Source organism: Caretta caretta, chromosome 25 (genome assembly GCF_965140235.1).
Source record: "Caretta caretta isolate rCarCar2 chromosome 25, rCarCar1.hap1, whole genome shotgun sequence".
Classification (NCBI taxonomy): domain Eukaryota; kingdom Metazoa; phylum Chordata; order Testudines; family Cheloniidae; genus Caretta; species Caretta caretta.
In genome coordinates this window covers 6487491-6504707 of record NC_134230.1, presented here as the reverse complement: position 1 = coordinate 6504707, position 17217 = coordinate 6487491, and the positions used below count along the sequence as shown (strand labels likewise).

The 17217-nt window shown below is 47.4% G+C and overlaps 1 protein-coding gene across 1 annotated transcript in view; it reads left to right on the top strand.

Annotated features, from left to right (window-relative positions):
- The window catches only part of FBN3 (fibrillin 3), a 291486-nt gene that overhangs the window by 72856 nt on the left and 201413 nt on the right, over window positions 1-17217 (top strand). Inside the window, exons 4-5 of the mRNA XM_048831133.2 lie at window positions 118-216; window positions 14538-14633. Of these exons, the coding sequence (XP_048687090.1) occupies window positions 118-216; window positions 14538-14633 (195 nt within the window). The remainder of the gene's footprint in view (window positions 1-117; window positions 217-14537; window positions 14634-17217) is intronic.

Genomic DNA, 17217 nt, shown 5'->3' with positions numbered 1-17217 from the left:
GGAGGTCAGACTAGATGCTCACAGAGGGCCTTCCTGGCCTTAGAATCTCTGAAAGCAGGACATATGTGCATGGCACCGCATGGCAACACTGTTCACTTTCTTCTTGTCTCTCTCCAGCAATTTGCCGGAACTCTTGTGGCGATGGGTTTTGTTCACGGCCGAATATGTGCACGTGCTCCAATGGGCAGCTGTCCCCCAACTGCGGCTCTGGTGGAGGTAAGAGAATATCAGATGATTGCCAGTCCCTCCCTGATGCTGACTGGCTATATCCAAGAGCACCCAACCAGACCAGGGGGCAGTCCTCCTTAAGCTGCCCTGAAATAGTTTATGTTCCTGGGAGCCAGCAGTTCTGGGTAGATCTGTGCAAAACTTGTTGAATGAAATTTTTTTCCAGAGAAAAATGCAGATTTGGCATCACCAAATTATTTTGCGAAATTTGTGAGATTTTACCCTATTGTTTTCATAGAATCATAGAATCATAGAATATCAGGGTTGGAAGGGACCTCAGGAGGTCATCTACTCCAACCCCCTGCTCAAAAGCAGGACCCATCCCCAATTAAATCATCCCAGCCAGGGCTTTGTCAAGCCTGACCTTAAAAACTTCTAAGGAAGGAGATTCCACCACCTCCCTAGGCAACACATTTTGATAAAAAAAACCCTAAAAAAAGTCCTCAAAATCAAAACATTTCATTTTTTTAAACAAAATGTTTTGATTTTTCAATTTGAAATGACTTTTTGTTTCAAAATTTCCTTAAATTTAACATTTTTAAAATAAAAAACTTTAAAAAATGCTTACCTCTAAATGATTTAATTGGGGATTGGTCCTGCTTTGAGCCGGGGGTTGGACGAGATGACCTCCTGAGGTCCCTTCCAACCCTGATACTCTATGATTCTATGAAACGTTTCTCTTTGGGTTGAACACAATGTTTTGTTTGACCCACAATGAATTTTTTAAAACTTTAGATTAATCAAAAATGTCTAAAAACTTTAGTTTCAGTTCAACCTGAGACTATTTCCACCTCCCTATTTTTTGGAATGACCAGTGAACTGAAAAAAACATTATTTGCCCTGTTCTAGTTCTGGTCTAAACGTAACAGGAATTGCAAAGCTGATAAACCCCAGCTGTGTTCTCACTGAAGGGCTCCTTGCTGTCCCTCTGTGCTGAAAGAAAATTAATTACTTTGTAATTTCTGCTACAGTCCAGTGAGCCACCTTGGCATAGTCAATTCCAGCAGGGCACCTCTCAGAGCCAGTTCTTACTGTGACAAAGCATTCACGACATAGTTTGCCAAAAAGTCCATCTACTGCTGACTGTTCCTGGTGATTAAACTCTTTGTTAACCATGTTTATGTAGGATATAAAAGTGCTGTCTATCTAAAGCAAGCGCTAAAAGGATTTGCTTAGGGCATGATTTGGGTGTCAGAAAGAAACGTCCGGCTGTTTCGGGTAGGCTCAGATGACATCTGATCATCATACACTGGGGAGTCAGGAATCCCAAAAATGCATCACCTTTCCCCCTTCCTTGCTCTCTGACCCCTGTGACCAATGCGAACTCTCGGGAGCCCCAAATCCTCCACACAGGAAACTAACTGCACACTCAATGGCACTTAAACAAGAACACTGAGAATTATTAAAAATAGAAAAGGCAAAAAGGTATTGGCTTAGCACTGTGGGCCCCTACAAACCTGCGTGAGGAGAGGAGCCGGGGAAAAGAAGGGGACCATGAAGCCTTCTCTTTAATGCCACAGCTATTTCTTAATGCACACAGATTGCTCTTTGATTCCATGTGTAGTCCTCCCCACAATGAGCCAGGAGCCAGAGAAACACTAAACTGCACAGTGTTCCCAGCAGACCTGTACAAAGGACTAAACTGTGGAGAACTGGGCAGCTCAGACATCTGAAACAAACAGCACCACTCAGATAGCCAGAAAGCAGAGAGCTCTCAGGGGTCACTATATTACCATGTGCTCATGATCATCTCTGCCAGACGTATTCAGGGTTTCTGGAAATGACTGACACTACAGCCATTCACCTACACCGCAGCTAGTGACCCTCTGCACAGCACATTCTTCCCTTCTCACAGTCTGAACAAGGGGGCTAGAGGACCCATTGAATGGGAAACACCACTCCTCCAGGCCCCAGGGGCCAGCTTTGGGTTGCATTGCCAGGACCTTGGCATCTGCTGCAGAAGACATGCCAGCACATGCTGGTCTGGCTTGGCTGCTTTGTTATGTTGATCGTTTGTGGTTGCTGGCTGGTGGTGGAAAATGAGCTCCCTGTGGGTTATCTCTTTCCACTCTGCAGCTCATCTCATGATATGTGCACACATGAAAGGGAGGGGAATTGGGTGCAGCAGGAACCTGCATGAAAGCTGGTGATTCTGTCTCCTGAGATGGCAGGGGCAGGATTGCTTTGCCATCTCCTCAGTAGAATTCGATACATTTGCCAAAACTTCCACAAATACAAGCATAGCATCTGCAAAGTTGGCTTCTCTATCCAGTGCCGCACGTATGTCGTGTTACCCTTTATTCCAGCTTTCCTGGAAATGCCAGTTCTGCTCTCAGTTCCTGCTGTGGAACTGCCCTTGCTGTTCTATGGGAGTAACTGTGGGTCAAAACTGCCCCATAGTGTAGAAATGCATCTTCACCCTCTTCTCCCCTTTTTCAGGCAGCCACAGCAAGAAAGGCTCCAGCTGGTTCAGATGGCACGTCTGCAGCCAGCTCTCTTTCAGCCTCTGGGTGTTCGTCTTTTTCTTTGCCTTTTGGTTTTTGACCCTTTAGGAACCATAAAAAGAAAAGGGATACTTGTGGCACCTTAGAGACTAACAAATTTATTAGAGCATAAGCTTTCGTGAGCTACAGCTCACTTCATCGGATGCATTCAGTGGAAAATACAGTGGGGAGATTTGTATACATTGAGAACATGAAACAATGGGTGTTACCATACACACTGTAATGAGAGTGATCAGGTAAGGTGAGCTATTACCAGCAGGAGAGCGGGGGTGGGGTGGGGGAACCTTTTGTAGTGATAATCAAGGTGGGCCATTTCCAACAGTTGACAAGAACATCTGAGGAACAGTGGGGGTGGGGCGGAATAAACATGGGGAAATAGTTTTACTTTGTATAATGAGCCATCCACTCCCAGTCTCTCTTCAAGCCTAAGTTAATTGTATCCAGTATGCAAATTAATTCCAATTCAGCAGTCTCTCCTTGGAGTCTGTTTTTGAAGTTTTTTTGTTGAAGAATTGCCACTTTTAGGTCTGTAATCGAGTGACCAAAGAGACTGAAGTGTTCTCCAACTGGTTTTTGAATGTTATAATTCTTTACGTCTGATTTGTGTCCATTTATTCTTTTACGTAGAGACTGTCCAGTTTGGCCAATGTACATGGCAGGGGGGCACTGCTGGCACATGATGGCATATATCACATTGGTGGATGTGCAGGTGAACGAGCCTCTGATCGTGTGGCTGATGTGATTAGGCCCTATGATGGTGTCCCCTGAATAGATATGTGGGCACAGTTGGCAACAGGCTTGTTGCAAGGATAGGTTCCTGGGTTAGTGGTTTTGTTGTGTAGTGTGTGGTTGCTGGTGAGTATTTGCTTCAGGTTGGGGGGCTGTCTGTAAGCAAGGACTGGCCTGTCTCCCAAGATCTGGGAGAGTGATGGGTTGTCCTTCAGGATAGGTTGTAGATCCTTGATGATGCGTTGGAGGGGTTTTAGTTGGGGGCTGAAGGTGACGGCTAGTGGCGTTCTGTTATTTTCTTTGTTGGGCATGTCCTGTAGTAGGTGACTCCTGGGTACTCTTCTGTCAATCTGTTTCTTCACTTCAACAGGTGGGTATTGTAGTTGTAAGAATGCTTGATAGAGATCTTGTAGGTGTTTGTCTCTGTCTGAGGGGTTGGAGCAAATGCGGTTGTACCGTAGAGCTTGGCTGTAGACAGTGGATCGTGTGGTGTGGTCTGGATGAAAGCTGGAGGCATGTAGGTAGGAATAGCGGTCGGAAGGTTTCTGGTATAGGGTGGTGTTTATGTGACCATCACTTATTAGCACCGTAGTGTCCAGGAAGTGGTTCTCTTGTGGACTGATCCAGGCTGAGGTTGATGGTGGGATGGAAATTGTTGAAATCATGGTGGAATTCCTCCAGGGCTTCTTTTCCATGGGTCCAGATGATGAAGATGTCATCAATGTAGCGCAAGTAGAGTAGGGGCATTAGGGGACGAGAGCTGAGGAAGCGTTGTTCTAAGTCAGCCATAAAAATGTTGGCATCCTGTGGGGCCATTCGGGTACCCATAGCAGTGCCGCTGATTTGAAGGTATACATTGTCCCCAAATGTGAAATAGTTGTGGGTGAGGACAAAGTCACAAAGTTCAGCCACCATGTTTCCGGTGACATTATCGGGGATAGTGTTTTTGACGGCTTGTAGTCCATCTTTGTGTGGAATGTTGGTGTAGAGGGCTTCTACATCCATAGTGGCCAGGATGGTGTTATCAGGAAGATCACCGATGGATTATAGTTTCCTCAGAAAGTCAGTGGTGTCTCGAAGACAGCTGGGAGTGCTGGTAGCGTAGGGCCTGAGGAGGGAGTCTACATAGGGTACCAATGCTTGAGATGATGGGACATCCAGGATTTCCAGGTTTATGGATCTTGGGTAGTAGATAGGTTTCAGAGTAACAGCCGTGTTAGTCTGTATTCGCAAAAAGAAAAGGAGTACTTGTGGCACCTTAGAGACTAACCAATTTATTTGAGCATGAGCTCATGAAAGCTCATGCTCAAATAAATTGGTTAGTCTCTAAGGTGCCACAAGTACTCCTTTTCTTTTTGGGTAGTAGATAGAATATCCCAGGTCGGGGTCCCAGGGGTGTGTCTGTGCAGATTTGATCTTGTGCTTTTTCAGGGAGTTTCTTGAGCAAATGCTGTAGTTTCTTTTGGTAACCCCCAGTGGGATCATAGGGTAATGGCTTGTAGAAAGTGGTGTTGGAGAGCTGCCGAGCAGCCTCTTGTTCATATTCTGACCTATTCATGATGACGACAGCACCTCCTTTGTCAGCCTTTTTGATTATGATGTCAGAGTTGTTTCTGAGGCTGTGGATGGCGTTGTGTTCCGCACGGCTGAGGTTATGGGGCAAGTGATGCTGCTTTTCCAAAATTTCAGCCCGTGCACATCGGCAGAAGCACTCTATGTAGAAGTCCAGCCTGTTGTTTCGACCTTCAGGAGGAGTCCACCCAGAATCCTTCTTTTTGTAGTCTTGGTAGGAAGGTCTCTTTGGGTTAGTATGTTGTTCAGAGGTGTGTTGGAAATATTCCCTGAGTCGGAGACGTCGAAAAGAGGATTCTAGGTCACACCATGTTTTCCAGCTTTTCTCTGCAACCATGAGGGACAACAAATGTTGTTTAAAAACAGCCGAGAGTTTCACATAATTATCTGACTCCAGGACCTGGGGCTTTAAGAAAAACCCCAAATACAATGTGATTTACAATAACACCCCGAGCATCAGCAGTGGTAGCTCTATGGCTCCCAGAGAGACACTCCAATATTTAAAGTGTAGTCACTTTCAGGAATGAATATTGCGGAATTCAAGCTGTATGTGCCCTGGTACTTTCACAAGTGCTACACTGGCTGCTTAAGAGCATTGCACCTAACGCTGCTTTGCATGTCTAGATGTCTGTTATTCATGGGTCTCAAAGCCTTTTCCAAACACTCGTCCATTCGGCCTCACCACACTCCCAGATGGTGGCTACATTATTAGACCCACCTTACACGCTGGGGAACTCAGCTGGAGAGAGAGAGAGAGAGAGAGAGAGAGAGAGAGAGAGGGAGAGACTTGCTCCAAGTCATACAGTGACACAGTGGCAAAACTAGGACTAGAACCTAGGAGTCTTGGCTTCCCAGTCCTCTGCTCAAACCACTAGACCTCATAGAATCATAGAATATCAGGGTTGGAAGGGACCTCAGGAGGTCATCTATTCCAACCCCCTGCTCAAAGCAGGACCAATCCCCAACTAAATCATCCCAGCCAGGGCTTTGTCAAGCCTGACCGTAAAAATATCTAAGGAAGGAGATTCCACCACCTCCCTAGGTAACCCATTCCAGTGTTTCACCATCCTCCTAGTGAAAAAGTTTTTCCTAATATCCAACCTAAACCTCCCCTACTGCAACTTGAGACCATTACTCCTTATTCTGTCATCAGCTACCACCGAGATCAGTCTAGATCCATCCTCTTTGGAACCCCCTTTCAGGTAGTTGAAAGCAGCTATCAGATCCCCCCTCATTCTTCTCTTCCTCAGACTAAACAATCCCAGTTCCCTCAGCCTCTCCTCATAAGTCATGTGTTTCAGTCCCCTAATCATTTTTGTTGCCCTCCGCTGGACGTTTTCCAATTTTTCCACATCCTTCTTGTAGTGTGGGGCCCAAAAGTGGACACCGTACTCCAGATGAGGCCTCACCAATGTCGAATAGAGGGGAACGATCACGTCCCTCGATCTGCTGGCAATGCCCCTACCTATACATCCCAAAATGCCATTGGCCTTCTTGGCAACAAGGGCACACGGTTGACTCATATCCAGCTTCTTGTCCACTGTAACCCCTAGGTCCTTTTCTGCAGAACTGCTGCCAAGTCATTCGGTCCCTAGTCTGTAGCGGTGCATGGGATTCTTCCGTCCTAAGTGCAGGACTCTGCACTTGTCCTTGTTGAACCTCATCAGATTTCTTTTGGCCCAATCCTCTCATTTGTCTAGGTCCCTCTGTAGCCTATCCCTACCCTCCAGCGCATCTACCTCTCCTCCCAATTTAGTGTCATCTGCAAACTTGCTGAGGGTGCAATCCATGCCATCGTCCGGATCATTAATGAAGTTATAGAACAAAACCGGCCTGAGGACCGACCTTTGGGGCACTCCACTTGATACCGGCTGCCAACTAGACATGGAGCCATTGATCATTACCCGTTGAGCCCGACAATCTAGCCAACTTTCTATCCACCTTATAGTCCATTCATCCAGCCCATACTTCTTTAACTTACTGGCAAGAATACTGTGGGAGACCGTGTCAAAATCTTTGCTAAAGTCAAGGAACAACACGTCCACTGCTTTCCCCTCATCCACACAGCCAGTTATCTCGTCATAGAAGGTAATTAGCTTAGTCAGGCATGACTTGCCCTTGGTGAATCCATGCTGACTGTTCCTGATCACTTTCCTCTCCTCTAAGTGCTTCAGGATTGATTCTTTGAGGACCTGCTCCATGATTTTTCCAGGGACTGAGGTGAGGCTGACTGGCCTGTAGTTCCCAGGATCCTCGTTCTTCTCTTCTTTAAAGATGGGCACTACATTAACCTTTTTCCAGTCGTCCGGGACCTCCCCGGATCTCCATGAGTTTTCAAAGATAATGGCCAATGGCTCTGCAATCACATCCGCCAATTCCTTTAGCACTCTCAGATGCAGCACATCCGGCCCCATGGACTTGTGCACGTCCAGCTTTTCTAAATAGTCCCGAACCACTTCTTTCTCCACAGAGGGCTGGTCACCTCCTCCCCATGCTGTGCTGCCCAGTGCAGTAGTCTGGGAGCTGACCTTGTTCGTGAAGACAGAGGCAAAAAAAGCACTGAGTACATTAGCTTTTTCCACATCCTCTGTCACTAGGTTGCCTCCCTCAACTAGGTTGCCTCCCTCACTGCTTCTGTAATCACTGCTGGTGGCCACTCGCTTGGTTTTCCCCAACTTTTCAAAGTAATGAGAAATGAACAATTGCTGCCAACACAAATATTTGAATGTGTTTGATTTTGCAAGTGGTCCAGGCGCCTCGAGGCATGCACTGAACATTCAGCCAATTTCACTGCGGCTACTCTAACGTTATGTCTACGCCGCAATCAGAGATGCACACATGTAGACGTAACCACACTAGCTTTGATCTAGCTAATTCAAATAACAATAGCAGTGAAGTCCCAGCATCACTGGCTAGCCACCAGGGTACTGGGCAAGGTTATACAGCACTTGCTGCCACGGCTTGACTGTTGTTAGTGGAGCTAGCTAAATCAAAGCTAGCTTACGACATCTTACATGCACCAGTCTCACCTCCTGCAATGTAGACATACCCCATACCACTTCACTGTCTCCACTTCTCACTGGGTCCAGTCCGGCTCCTGCTGAAGTCAATGGGACTTTTGGCATGGTTCAATGGAAACAAAATCAATCCTCTAGAGCTAGCACTCCCTCTGAATCCCCGTAGATATGCTCATTTCTCCTCTTTCTCTGGCTATAGAGGACACCCCGACACAAAGCTGTGCTGTGCTAAGGCATTAGCTAGCCTCGCTTTGACATCAGGAGACAGAGGGCTGTCAGAGGCACTGGGCTGTTCTCCCTGCAGGCTGTCTGTCTGAAGGAACCCTCTGAGGTGCTTCAAAAGCCTGTCCAGAGAGAAATCGCCACCTAACGGAATTCAGTTACAGGTAGGGCAGTAAGACTCACTGAAGGCTGGTTCCCATTGACAGGAAGAAATTATGGAGATCCTGAAAGTCCTGTTGAGGTCCTCAGCTGAACATTGCTGTAGACTGGCAGGGGATTTGTTGCTACATTTACTTTTCTATGGAAAACCCATTGTGAACTGGCTACTGATCCAATCACAGGGAAACAGTCCCCGCAACATCAAACCACATGAGGGGTGTTCATTTATCTCAGGGAAGGAATTGCAAAGCTAAGCCTGGAATGCTGACTTTAAAGTGCCACGTTGTGCCACGGTCCTGCTGAGTCCCAAAAAACTGCAGCACATACAGGAATGTATGTGCTCCCCTGCACCCCAGCCCATCACAGTGCTTCCCGGGGAGGATGGTGGCTTGACCGGAGTCAGGGGCCATATGTTAGCAATCTTGCAGGAATGTAGGGAATGTGTATACAGCATATATGTCTGGGCACGAGCCTAGCATTCCATGGGGTCAGCAGGGAAGGATTTCACAATGCACTCTGGTGGGTAAGCTCCCCAGGAGGAGTGTGACTGGGGTCTGGCATTTGTACTGAAGGGATGTTTGGGTTTGCACTGATCACTAATGCTTCAGGGAGGGAAAACAGGCCAGCGGCATGCCAAAGGCAGGTAATAAAAGCCACTCTGCTCCTTTCTGACATGACCCAGGGTCACTTTTGTTGCATGTGGAAGAGTAAGTTGCAAGTGACACTTGTATAGTGATAATCAAAGGGGACTTTGTCTGCAGAACACACTATTGATTACTGTCAGAGCTCTCATTACAAATATGTTGTCAATCTAATCTAAACATAGTAACAGTTAACTAGAGTTAACCCTTCACCTTTCTGTGCCTAGATGCTGTGGTGACTGGTGCCCTATAAATACCTGACATAGATAATAGACAGATAAAATCCTGATGACTACAAATTCCTCTGCACATGTTGGCTTCACATTGAGTCTGCCTAAGCTTCAATACACATACAGCAAATTCAGCTCTGCTCTAACTCCATGCTCGTCTGTGTGGTTACACCAGGGAAGAGTGTGACCCAGGATAAGTAACAGCCAAGAACCTTTTCAGAAATATTGGCCTTTTCCTCATATTGGGTCAGAGCAAGGGTCCATCTAGCCGAGTGTCCTGTCTTCCGATAGTGACCAGGGCCGGGTGCTTCAGAAGCAGGGTGACCCTATGTCCCATTTTTTCCGGGACAATCCTCTTTTTAAGCCCTGTCCCAGCTATCCTGACTTTTTCTTCAAAAGGAGGCATTTGTCCCATTTGCCCTTGCTGACCTGATCAGTTGACAAGAGCAAATGGGCAGAGGAATGTGCGCGGGAAGCAGAGATGCCAGCCCCTGCACAGGGGGCGGGGAGGCGGAGCTGGGAGGGCAGCATTCCAGTATGCGGGGAGGCAGAGTTCCAGGACGGCTGACAACCTGAGCAGCTGGGGGTGTCCCATTTTCTCTTTGGGAACTATGGTCACCTTACCCAGAGGGAATGAAGGGAACAGGCAATCAACAACTGATCCAACCCCTGTTGCCCATTCCCAGCCTCTGGCAAACAGAGCCTAGGGATACCATCCCTGCCCATCCTGGCTAATAGCCATTGATGGACCTATTCTCCATGCATTTATCTAGTTCTTTTTTGAACCCTGTTATAGTCTTGGCCTTCACAACATCATCGGGCAAGAAGTTCCACAAGTTGACTGTGTGTTCTGTGAAGAAATACTTCCTTTTGTTTGTTTTAAACCTGCTGCCTATTAATTTCCTTTGGAGACCTCTGGTTCTTGTGTTATGAGAAGGAGAAAATAACATTTCCTTATTTACTTTCTCCACACCAGTCATGATTTTATAGACCTCTATCATATCGTCTCTCTGAGCTGTCTCTTTTTCAAGCTGAAAAGTCCCAGTGTTACTAATCTCTCCTCATATGGCAGCTGTTCCATACCCCTAATCCTTTTTGTTGCCCTTCTCTGTATCTTTTCCAATTCTAATGTATCTTTTTGGAGATGAGGCAACCAGATCTGCACGCGATATTCAAGATGTGGATGTACCATGGATTTATATAGAGGCAATCTGATATTTTCTGTCTTATTATCTATCCCTTTCCTAATGAGTCCAAACATTCTGTTGGCTTTTTTCACTGCCACTGCACATTGAGTGGATGTTTTCAGAAAACTATCCACAATGACTCCAAGATCTCTTTCTTGAGTGGTAACAGCTAATTTAGCTCCCATCATTGTATATGTATAGCTGGGATGATGTTTTCCAATGGGCATTACTTTGCATTTATCAACATTGCATTTCATCTGCCATTTTCTTGCCCAGTCACCCCATTTTGTGAGATCCCTTTGTAACTCTTCTCAGTCTTCTTCGGACTTAACTATCTTCAGTAGTTTTGTATCATCTGCACTGTTTACTCCTTTTTCCAGATTCTTTATGAATATGTTGGATAGGACTGGGCCCAGAACAGACCCCTGGGGACACCACTATTTACCTCTGTCCATCCTGAAAACTGACCATTTATTCCTACCCTTGGTTTTCTATACTCTAACTAGTTGCTGATCCATGGGCAGCAGGTATCGTAGGCAGAGGGAGGCTGTGCTTCCCCAAACAGCTTAGTGTGACCCCACCTATGCTCAGTCCCCGGGCAAGGCCTCCTCCGGTGTTTCCCAGAGCTCTGCTCCAGGTTCTAATAATTACAAGCAGCATCTAAACACCACATCTGCTCTGGCTGGCCCAGGCTGGCTGACCTGCCTCCCGCAGGGACTCAGAGCAGCTGGTGCTGGGGCCGCTGTGCCCAGAGCACTGGGGTTGGGAGCACTGACCCTGGGCGCACCAGGGCTGGGAGCGCTGCAGCCATGCTGCCCGGCTGCCCGAAGCTCTGGGCCTGGGGCCTTGCCCCCCGGCTGCCCGGCGCTGGGGCTGGGGGCCACGGTGCGGATGCTCTGGGCTCCTGTAGGGGAGGGGGCAAAGAGGGAAGTGACAAAGGGGGAGGGGGAAAAGGGGGGCAGAAGGGGAGGGGTGGGACCTTGGACACAAGGGGAGGAGCCAGGGGCTAGCCTCCCCAGTGGCTGGGTCACCGGCCACCATGTGCTGATCCACGAGAGGACCTTCCCTCTTATCCCATGACAGCTTACTTTGCTTAAGAGCTTTTAGTGCGGGACCTTGTCAAAAGCTTTCTGAAAATCTAAGTACATTACATCCACTGGATCACCCATGTCCAAACTTACTTGTTGACCCCCTCAAAGAATTCTAGTAGCCCTCGCACCCAGCCTTCTTCTGAAGCTCCTGCTAAACTGCTGAAGTTCCTGAGAGAGGGGTGGAGTAAAATGTCCTGGATGTGTTCATACCTTGCTGCCCTTACTTGTGCATTGCTGCTGGCAGTGATGCTGCCTTCAGACCTAAGCACCCGGCCAGCGGCCCCCGCTCTCCAGCCACCCAGCTTTGAAGGTAAGCGCCACTGTTAACAGCTGCGCAGAAGTGGGACTATCGTGACCCCCCCGCCCACACGATAGGCTTGTGACCCCCCTTTCGGCTCAGGGCCCGCAGTCTGAGAAACGCTGTTGACTTTTGTTTTCTTTTACCTTATAGTGTAGATAGTATAATAAGGGTCTAGCTCCACTGTGCCATCCTAGTGTAGGGTAAAAGTACACAAAAAGTACTTAGATTTCATGGTGACAAAGTGTTTTTCATGGGCGGGCTCTACCCATCACTATAAAAGCCCCCTTGTTCCAGGAGCTGTCAGTGGTGGGTGTGGAGTGCAGGCAGCCACAAATTAAGAGAAAGGGGCTGACAGGAACTGGCCAGATCTCTCTGCAGTGCCACTGTGCAGCCCTTGGAGATGGCATTCACACAGCTGCTTTCCCAGTGTGGTTTTGCTGGAGTGAATAAGCACAGGGAGGCTAGATCAATTCTAGACTGGAGGACAAAAACGCTTTGGAACCAATGCCATTTTCAATAGAGACTAGCAGGTGTCTGACAGTCTGGGCAGTGATTTTGAAGCCCCAATCTTAGTGAGCTTATTGCTTAAGCCGTCATCTAAATTGGGCCTGGTCTCTGCCACAGAGAAGCAGCATGAGCTGCAGCACACACTGCAAGTGGTTCCCTGGAAATGCATGAAATAAATACAGAGCAAATATGCTGAGCTCCTCAGACCCAAAGTCCTCAGCTCTCCAGTGCCATCCCTCACTCCTTCAGGCTTCCCAGGAGTCCCTCTCCTGTTCCTGGAGCTCCTAAGTATTTGAAGGGATGCACTCCAACAGGAAAGATGCAGAATGTGCCCATCTGGGGAGCTGCTGAGGCCTGTGCAGGGAGAGCAGGGTGGGCAGGTAGGGGAACGGGGTGGGCACCACAGAGGCAGTGGTGCTAGGAGGCACTGTGCCTGCCCAGGATAGCAGCGGCATGTGCACGCTCACTCACAGCTCCTACTGCCTGTGGGCAGACGTGTAGCATGCGCTGCCCCCGGCCTGCTTGTAGCTGCTGTCTCATGTGCAGTGAGGAGGCAGAGCCGTGGCACCCACTCTCAGAGATGTGTCTGGGAAGTTCAGCCCAGTTACAGCTCCCTTTCGTATGGACAACAGGGCCTTGTATGGACACAGGTTAAAAGTATGTGTCCTCCTTTTAAGATGTGATTTATCTTTTGGATTGCTTAGGCAAAAAGAGGACAGTTTTTAACATACGTCTCCTTGAATGTGTGCAGAGTTTAGGTTGCATGGTAGTTTATAGCACAGGGGTGGCCAACCTGAGCCTGAGAAGGAGCCAGAATTTACCAGCCTACATTGCCAAAGAGCCATATGTCAGCAGCCCCCCATCAGCTGCCCCCTCCCCCCACTCCCAGTGCCTCCGACCCACCAGAAGCCCTGCCGATCTGTGCCTCCCCGCACCTCCCAATCAGCTGTTTCGTGGCATGCAAGAGGCTCTGGGGGGGGAGGAGCGAGGGCACAGCAGGCTCAGGGGAGGGGGCGGGAAGGGGTGAAGTGGGGGCAGGGCCTGTGGCAGAGCCAGGGGTTGAGCAGCGAGGACCCCCCAGCACATTGGAAAGTTGGTGCCTGTCGGTCCAGCCCCGGAGTCAGTGCCTAGACAAGGAGCCGCATATTAACTTCTGAAGAGCCGCATGTGGCTCCAGAGCCACAGATTGGCCACCCCTGTTATAGCACAAGGAGACATATACATATTTTCCAAGAAATCCACCCCCAAAACTCGCTCTTAAAAGAAGAGGATGTACACTTAACATGGGTCTTGCTTCTATGTTTGTTGGCGTTCTGGCTGCTTTGCAGTGTAGGAAGCCTTGGGTGCAAACCATGCATTGCCGAAGGAGGACAGTGATAAGCAGAACAAAATAAAATGTCTGTACAAACACCAAGGTTAATGGATGCTGAAAAGAAAGAGGAATTGGTCAGGAATGTACCAGGCAGTGTGAAACTAAGAGGCATGGAATTAAACTCAAAGCAGAAACAGCTGGGATAATTCTTGGGCAATATTTCCAAACAATGACTCCTATGAGGCTGTGGAAGGGCAAGACAAATCTGAGGAAAATCTACCGGGCCAGATCCTTGGGTGGATTATATTGACATCTTGGGAATGATGCCTACTTCCTCCAGCTGAGGCTCAGGCCCTTTGCAGGGAACAGTCCTGAGCTGCCCCCACGAGATGGCCTAGACAAAAGAGGCATCTCACTCTGGGGAAGGATTGGCCATAACTTTCTTGCTTCTGGCTTTTCCCAACTCATCAGTTCATTACGCGCATGTATGATGAGAATAAAAATAGCACCCCGAGTGTATGGAACAAAGGCAGACAATAGGATTTAGTGGTGTAAGAAACCCAGAGATAGTCAGTCTATAGAATATCCTCAGTAGCTATCCAAGGCATTAATGGCTCTAACCCCATAGGCTCAGATCCAATGGGAAGTCAATGGGAGTCTTTCCATTGAATTTACTGGGAGCTGGGCATGTGTCTTTGATTCTACCCTGAGCTGATGTCACATTACAAAGCAGCACCACATGTGAGAGTGCAAGGTCCCTGTTTGCCCGGTGGAGTGGTTTGCACCTCCACAGAGAGAAGGTGGCCTCTCATCAAGTTTTCCTGCTTTCCTCCACAGTCCAAACCTGCAATGTCAGGTGCATGAATGGGGGAAGCTGCAACGAGGAATCCTGCCTCTGCCAGAAAGGATACACTGGAACTTACTGTGGGCAACGTGAGTACCTGTTTGTCCCTCCCTGGGTTATTTGCCCCCGGGGCCTGTGTGTTAATGGCAGTGCTGCATTCAGGAGGCTCAGTGAATAGCTCTTCCATTGGTAACCCTGCAGATAGTGGCAACGCCTACTACTAGCTGGAACAGCCTCGATTTCACCAACCAAGTAACAGTTATACACTCGTTAAGCCCTGTAACAGCCTTACCATGGAGTCACAGACAGTCCCCATGGGCACTGGGGACTATCTTGCCATGCAGGCAAGCTTCACTTTGTGATAGATGGTCCCGTACACCAAAAATCACAAGAATATTCAGGTTACTCCCAGTCCCAAAGGAGCAGTCACTTGCTCCAGGTCTCAGACCAAAGACAACTCCTGTAGCCAATCCTATAACACTAATGAAAAATTTATTAACTAAGAAAAATAAATGAGAGTTATTTACAAGGTTAAAACAGGCAAACACACACAAATGAGATTCAGTCTTAGGTTCCAAAAGTTATAGACACTGCTATAATATGCAAGCACTATATGTTCTTTAAGGCTAACCCAAGCCAAGCAGCTTGGGGATCCCTTGCTTATGCTTAGAAATATTGCCCTCTCTGAATTCCAAGCAGCACATTGATAACAATTCTTCCTTGACAGGGATTTTTGTGTCCTTGTCACATGTTCAAGCTGTGATGGAACAAGGGCTTGTGCAACTCTCCTCTTCATTGGTGTGGGGGAAGCAACCAACAAAGTCTTTTATCCTCTGATGTTCCACAATAGCTTGCCTGGTGTCCTTCTTTTGTTGGGCAGGAGATGAGACCTTGTGTGGTAAACTAGCATTTCACAGTTGGTAATACTTCTCTCCTGACTGGGGGGTTTACAGTTCTTAGCTAACATTTTTATTGTTACAGAGCAAACACTTAAATGTTACCTTTTAACATGGGGTGCAGATATAGGTAAAATCAATACATGCAGCATCCTATAAGCATTTCTTAAAGTCTAAACACTGAACACATTCTTATAACTCTAATATCTGTTTCACCAGTACTAACATACAGGTGAGTCAGATTGGTTTCCACTCATCTACTTTCTTATTGCTAGGACACAGTGGCCTGTTATATGCCTTTGGTCAAGTTCTGCCCCCAGGTGGCAGGCAGAGTTAGGTGTGATTTCCCTGCCTCTGGTGGAATCACCCACTCTTTGGTGCATTCGCTCCCTCCTAGTCTCTGCCTGTGGCACATAACAGTCTAGTCTGCTGTGGGCTGTAACATCTTGGTCTTATTTCACTTGTTGGCTTCCGTGTGTGGGGGTGGGGTGGGGTTGGTGGTCTCTGATATACAGGAGGCCAGACAGGATGATCTGGTGGTCTCTTCTGGCCTTAAACTCTTCAGGAGAGTTGGCAGTTTTCCAAAGAGACATTATTAAGGGCACAAGAGCAAACTATCCCACTGAGTAGGAAAGATGGAAAGTTTGGCAAGAGACCACCCTGGCTTAACCAATGATCTGAAACTCAAACGAGAGTCCTACGAAAAGTGGAAACTAGGTCAAATTACAAACACATAATTTATAAACAAATAACACAAGTATGTAGGGACAAAATTAGAAAGGCCAAAGCACAAAATGAGGTTAAATTAGCTAGAGACATAAACAGTAACAAGAAAAACATTCTACAAATATATTAGAAGCAAGAGGAAGACCAAGGACAGGGTAGGCCTGTTGTTCAATGAGTGTGCGGAGGGGAACAATAACAAAAAATATGGAAATGTCAGAAGTGCTAAATGAGTTTTTTGTTTCAGTTTTCACCAAAAAGGTTAGTAGTGATTGGACGTCTAACACAGTGAAGGCCAGTGAAAATGAGGTAGGATGAGAGGTTAAAATAGGGAAAGAACAAATTAAAAATTACTTAGACAAGTTAGATGACTTCAAGTCACCAGGGTCTGATGAAACACATGCTAGAATACTCAAGGAGCTGACTGAGGAGATATCTGAGCCATTAGCAATTATCTTTGAAAAGTCATGGAAGACGGGAGAGATTCCAGAGGACTGGAAAGGGGCAAATAGTGTGCCAATCTATGAAAAGGGAAATAAAGACAACCCGGGGAATTACAGACCAATCAGCTGGAAAGATAATGGAGCAAACAATTAAGCAATCCATTTTCAAAGACCTAGAGGATAATAAAGTGAAAAGTAACAGCATGGATTTGTCAAGAATAAATCATGTCAAACCAACTATAACCCTTCTGCTAGTCCAAGTTGGCAGCCACAAGGGCCAGGTTCAGTATCTATGGGGTTCCTCTTCAACAATACAACACAAAACTGTCTCGAGCCCCCATCCAGTGACCTGGGACAATTACACACCAAGCCCTTGGCCCCTCTCACAAGCACAGTCTGAGTGTAGAAACACCCCCCCCAGTCCCCTCCCCCGCCACACACACACACTTTTAGTAAAAGGAGGGAAGTAACTCGGCATTAATTTGGGAAAACGCCGCAAACAGGGTTCAGAAACGTAAACCATGAGCAACAGACCTAACCCCCAAGTAAGTTGGGCAGTGTCCTTTTCCCTCAGGTTCTTAACTCCAGCAACCAAAAGTTCCTTTAACGTG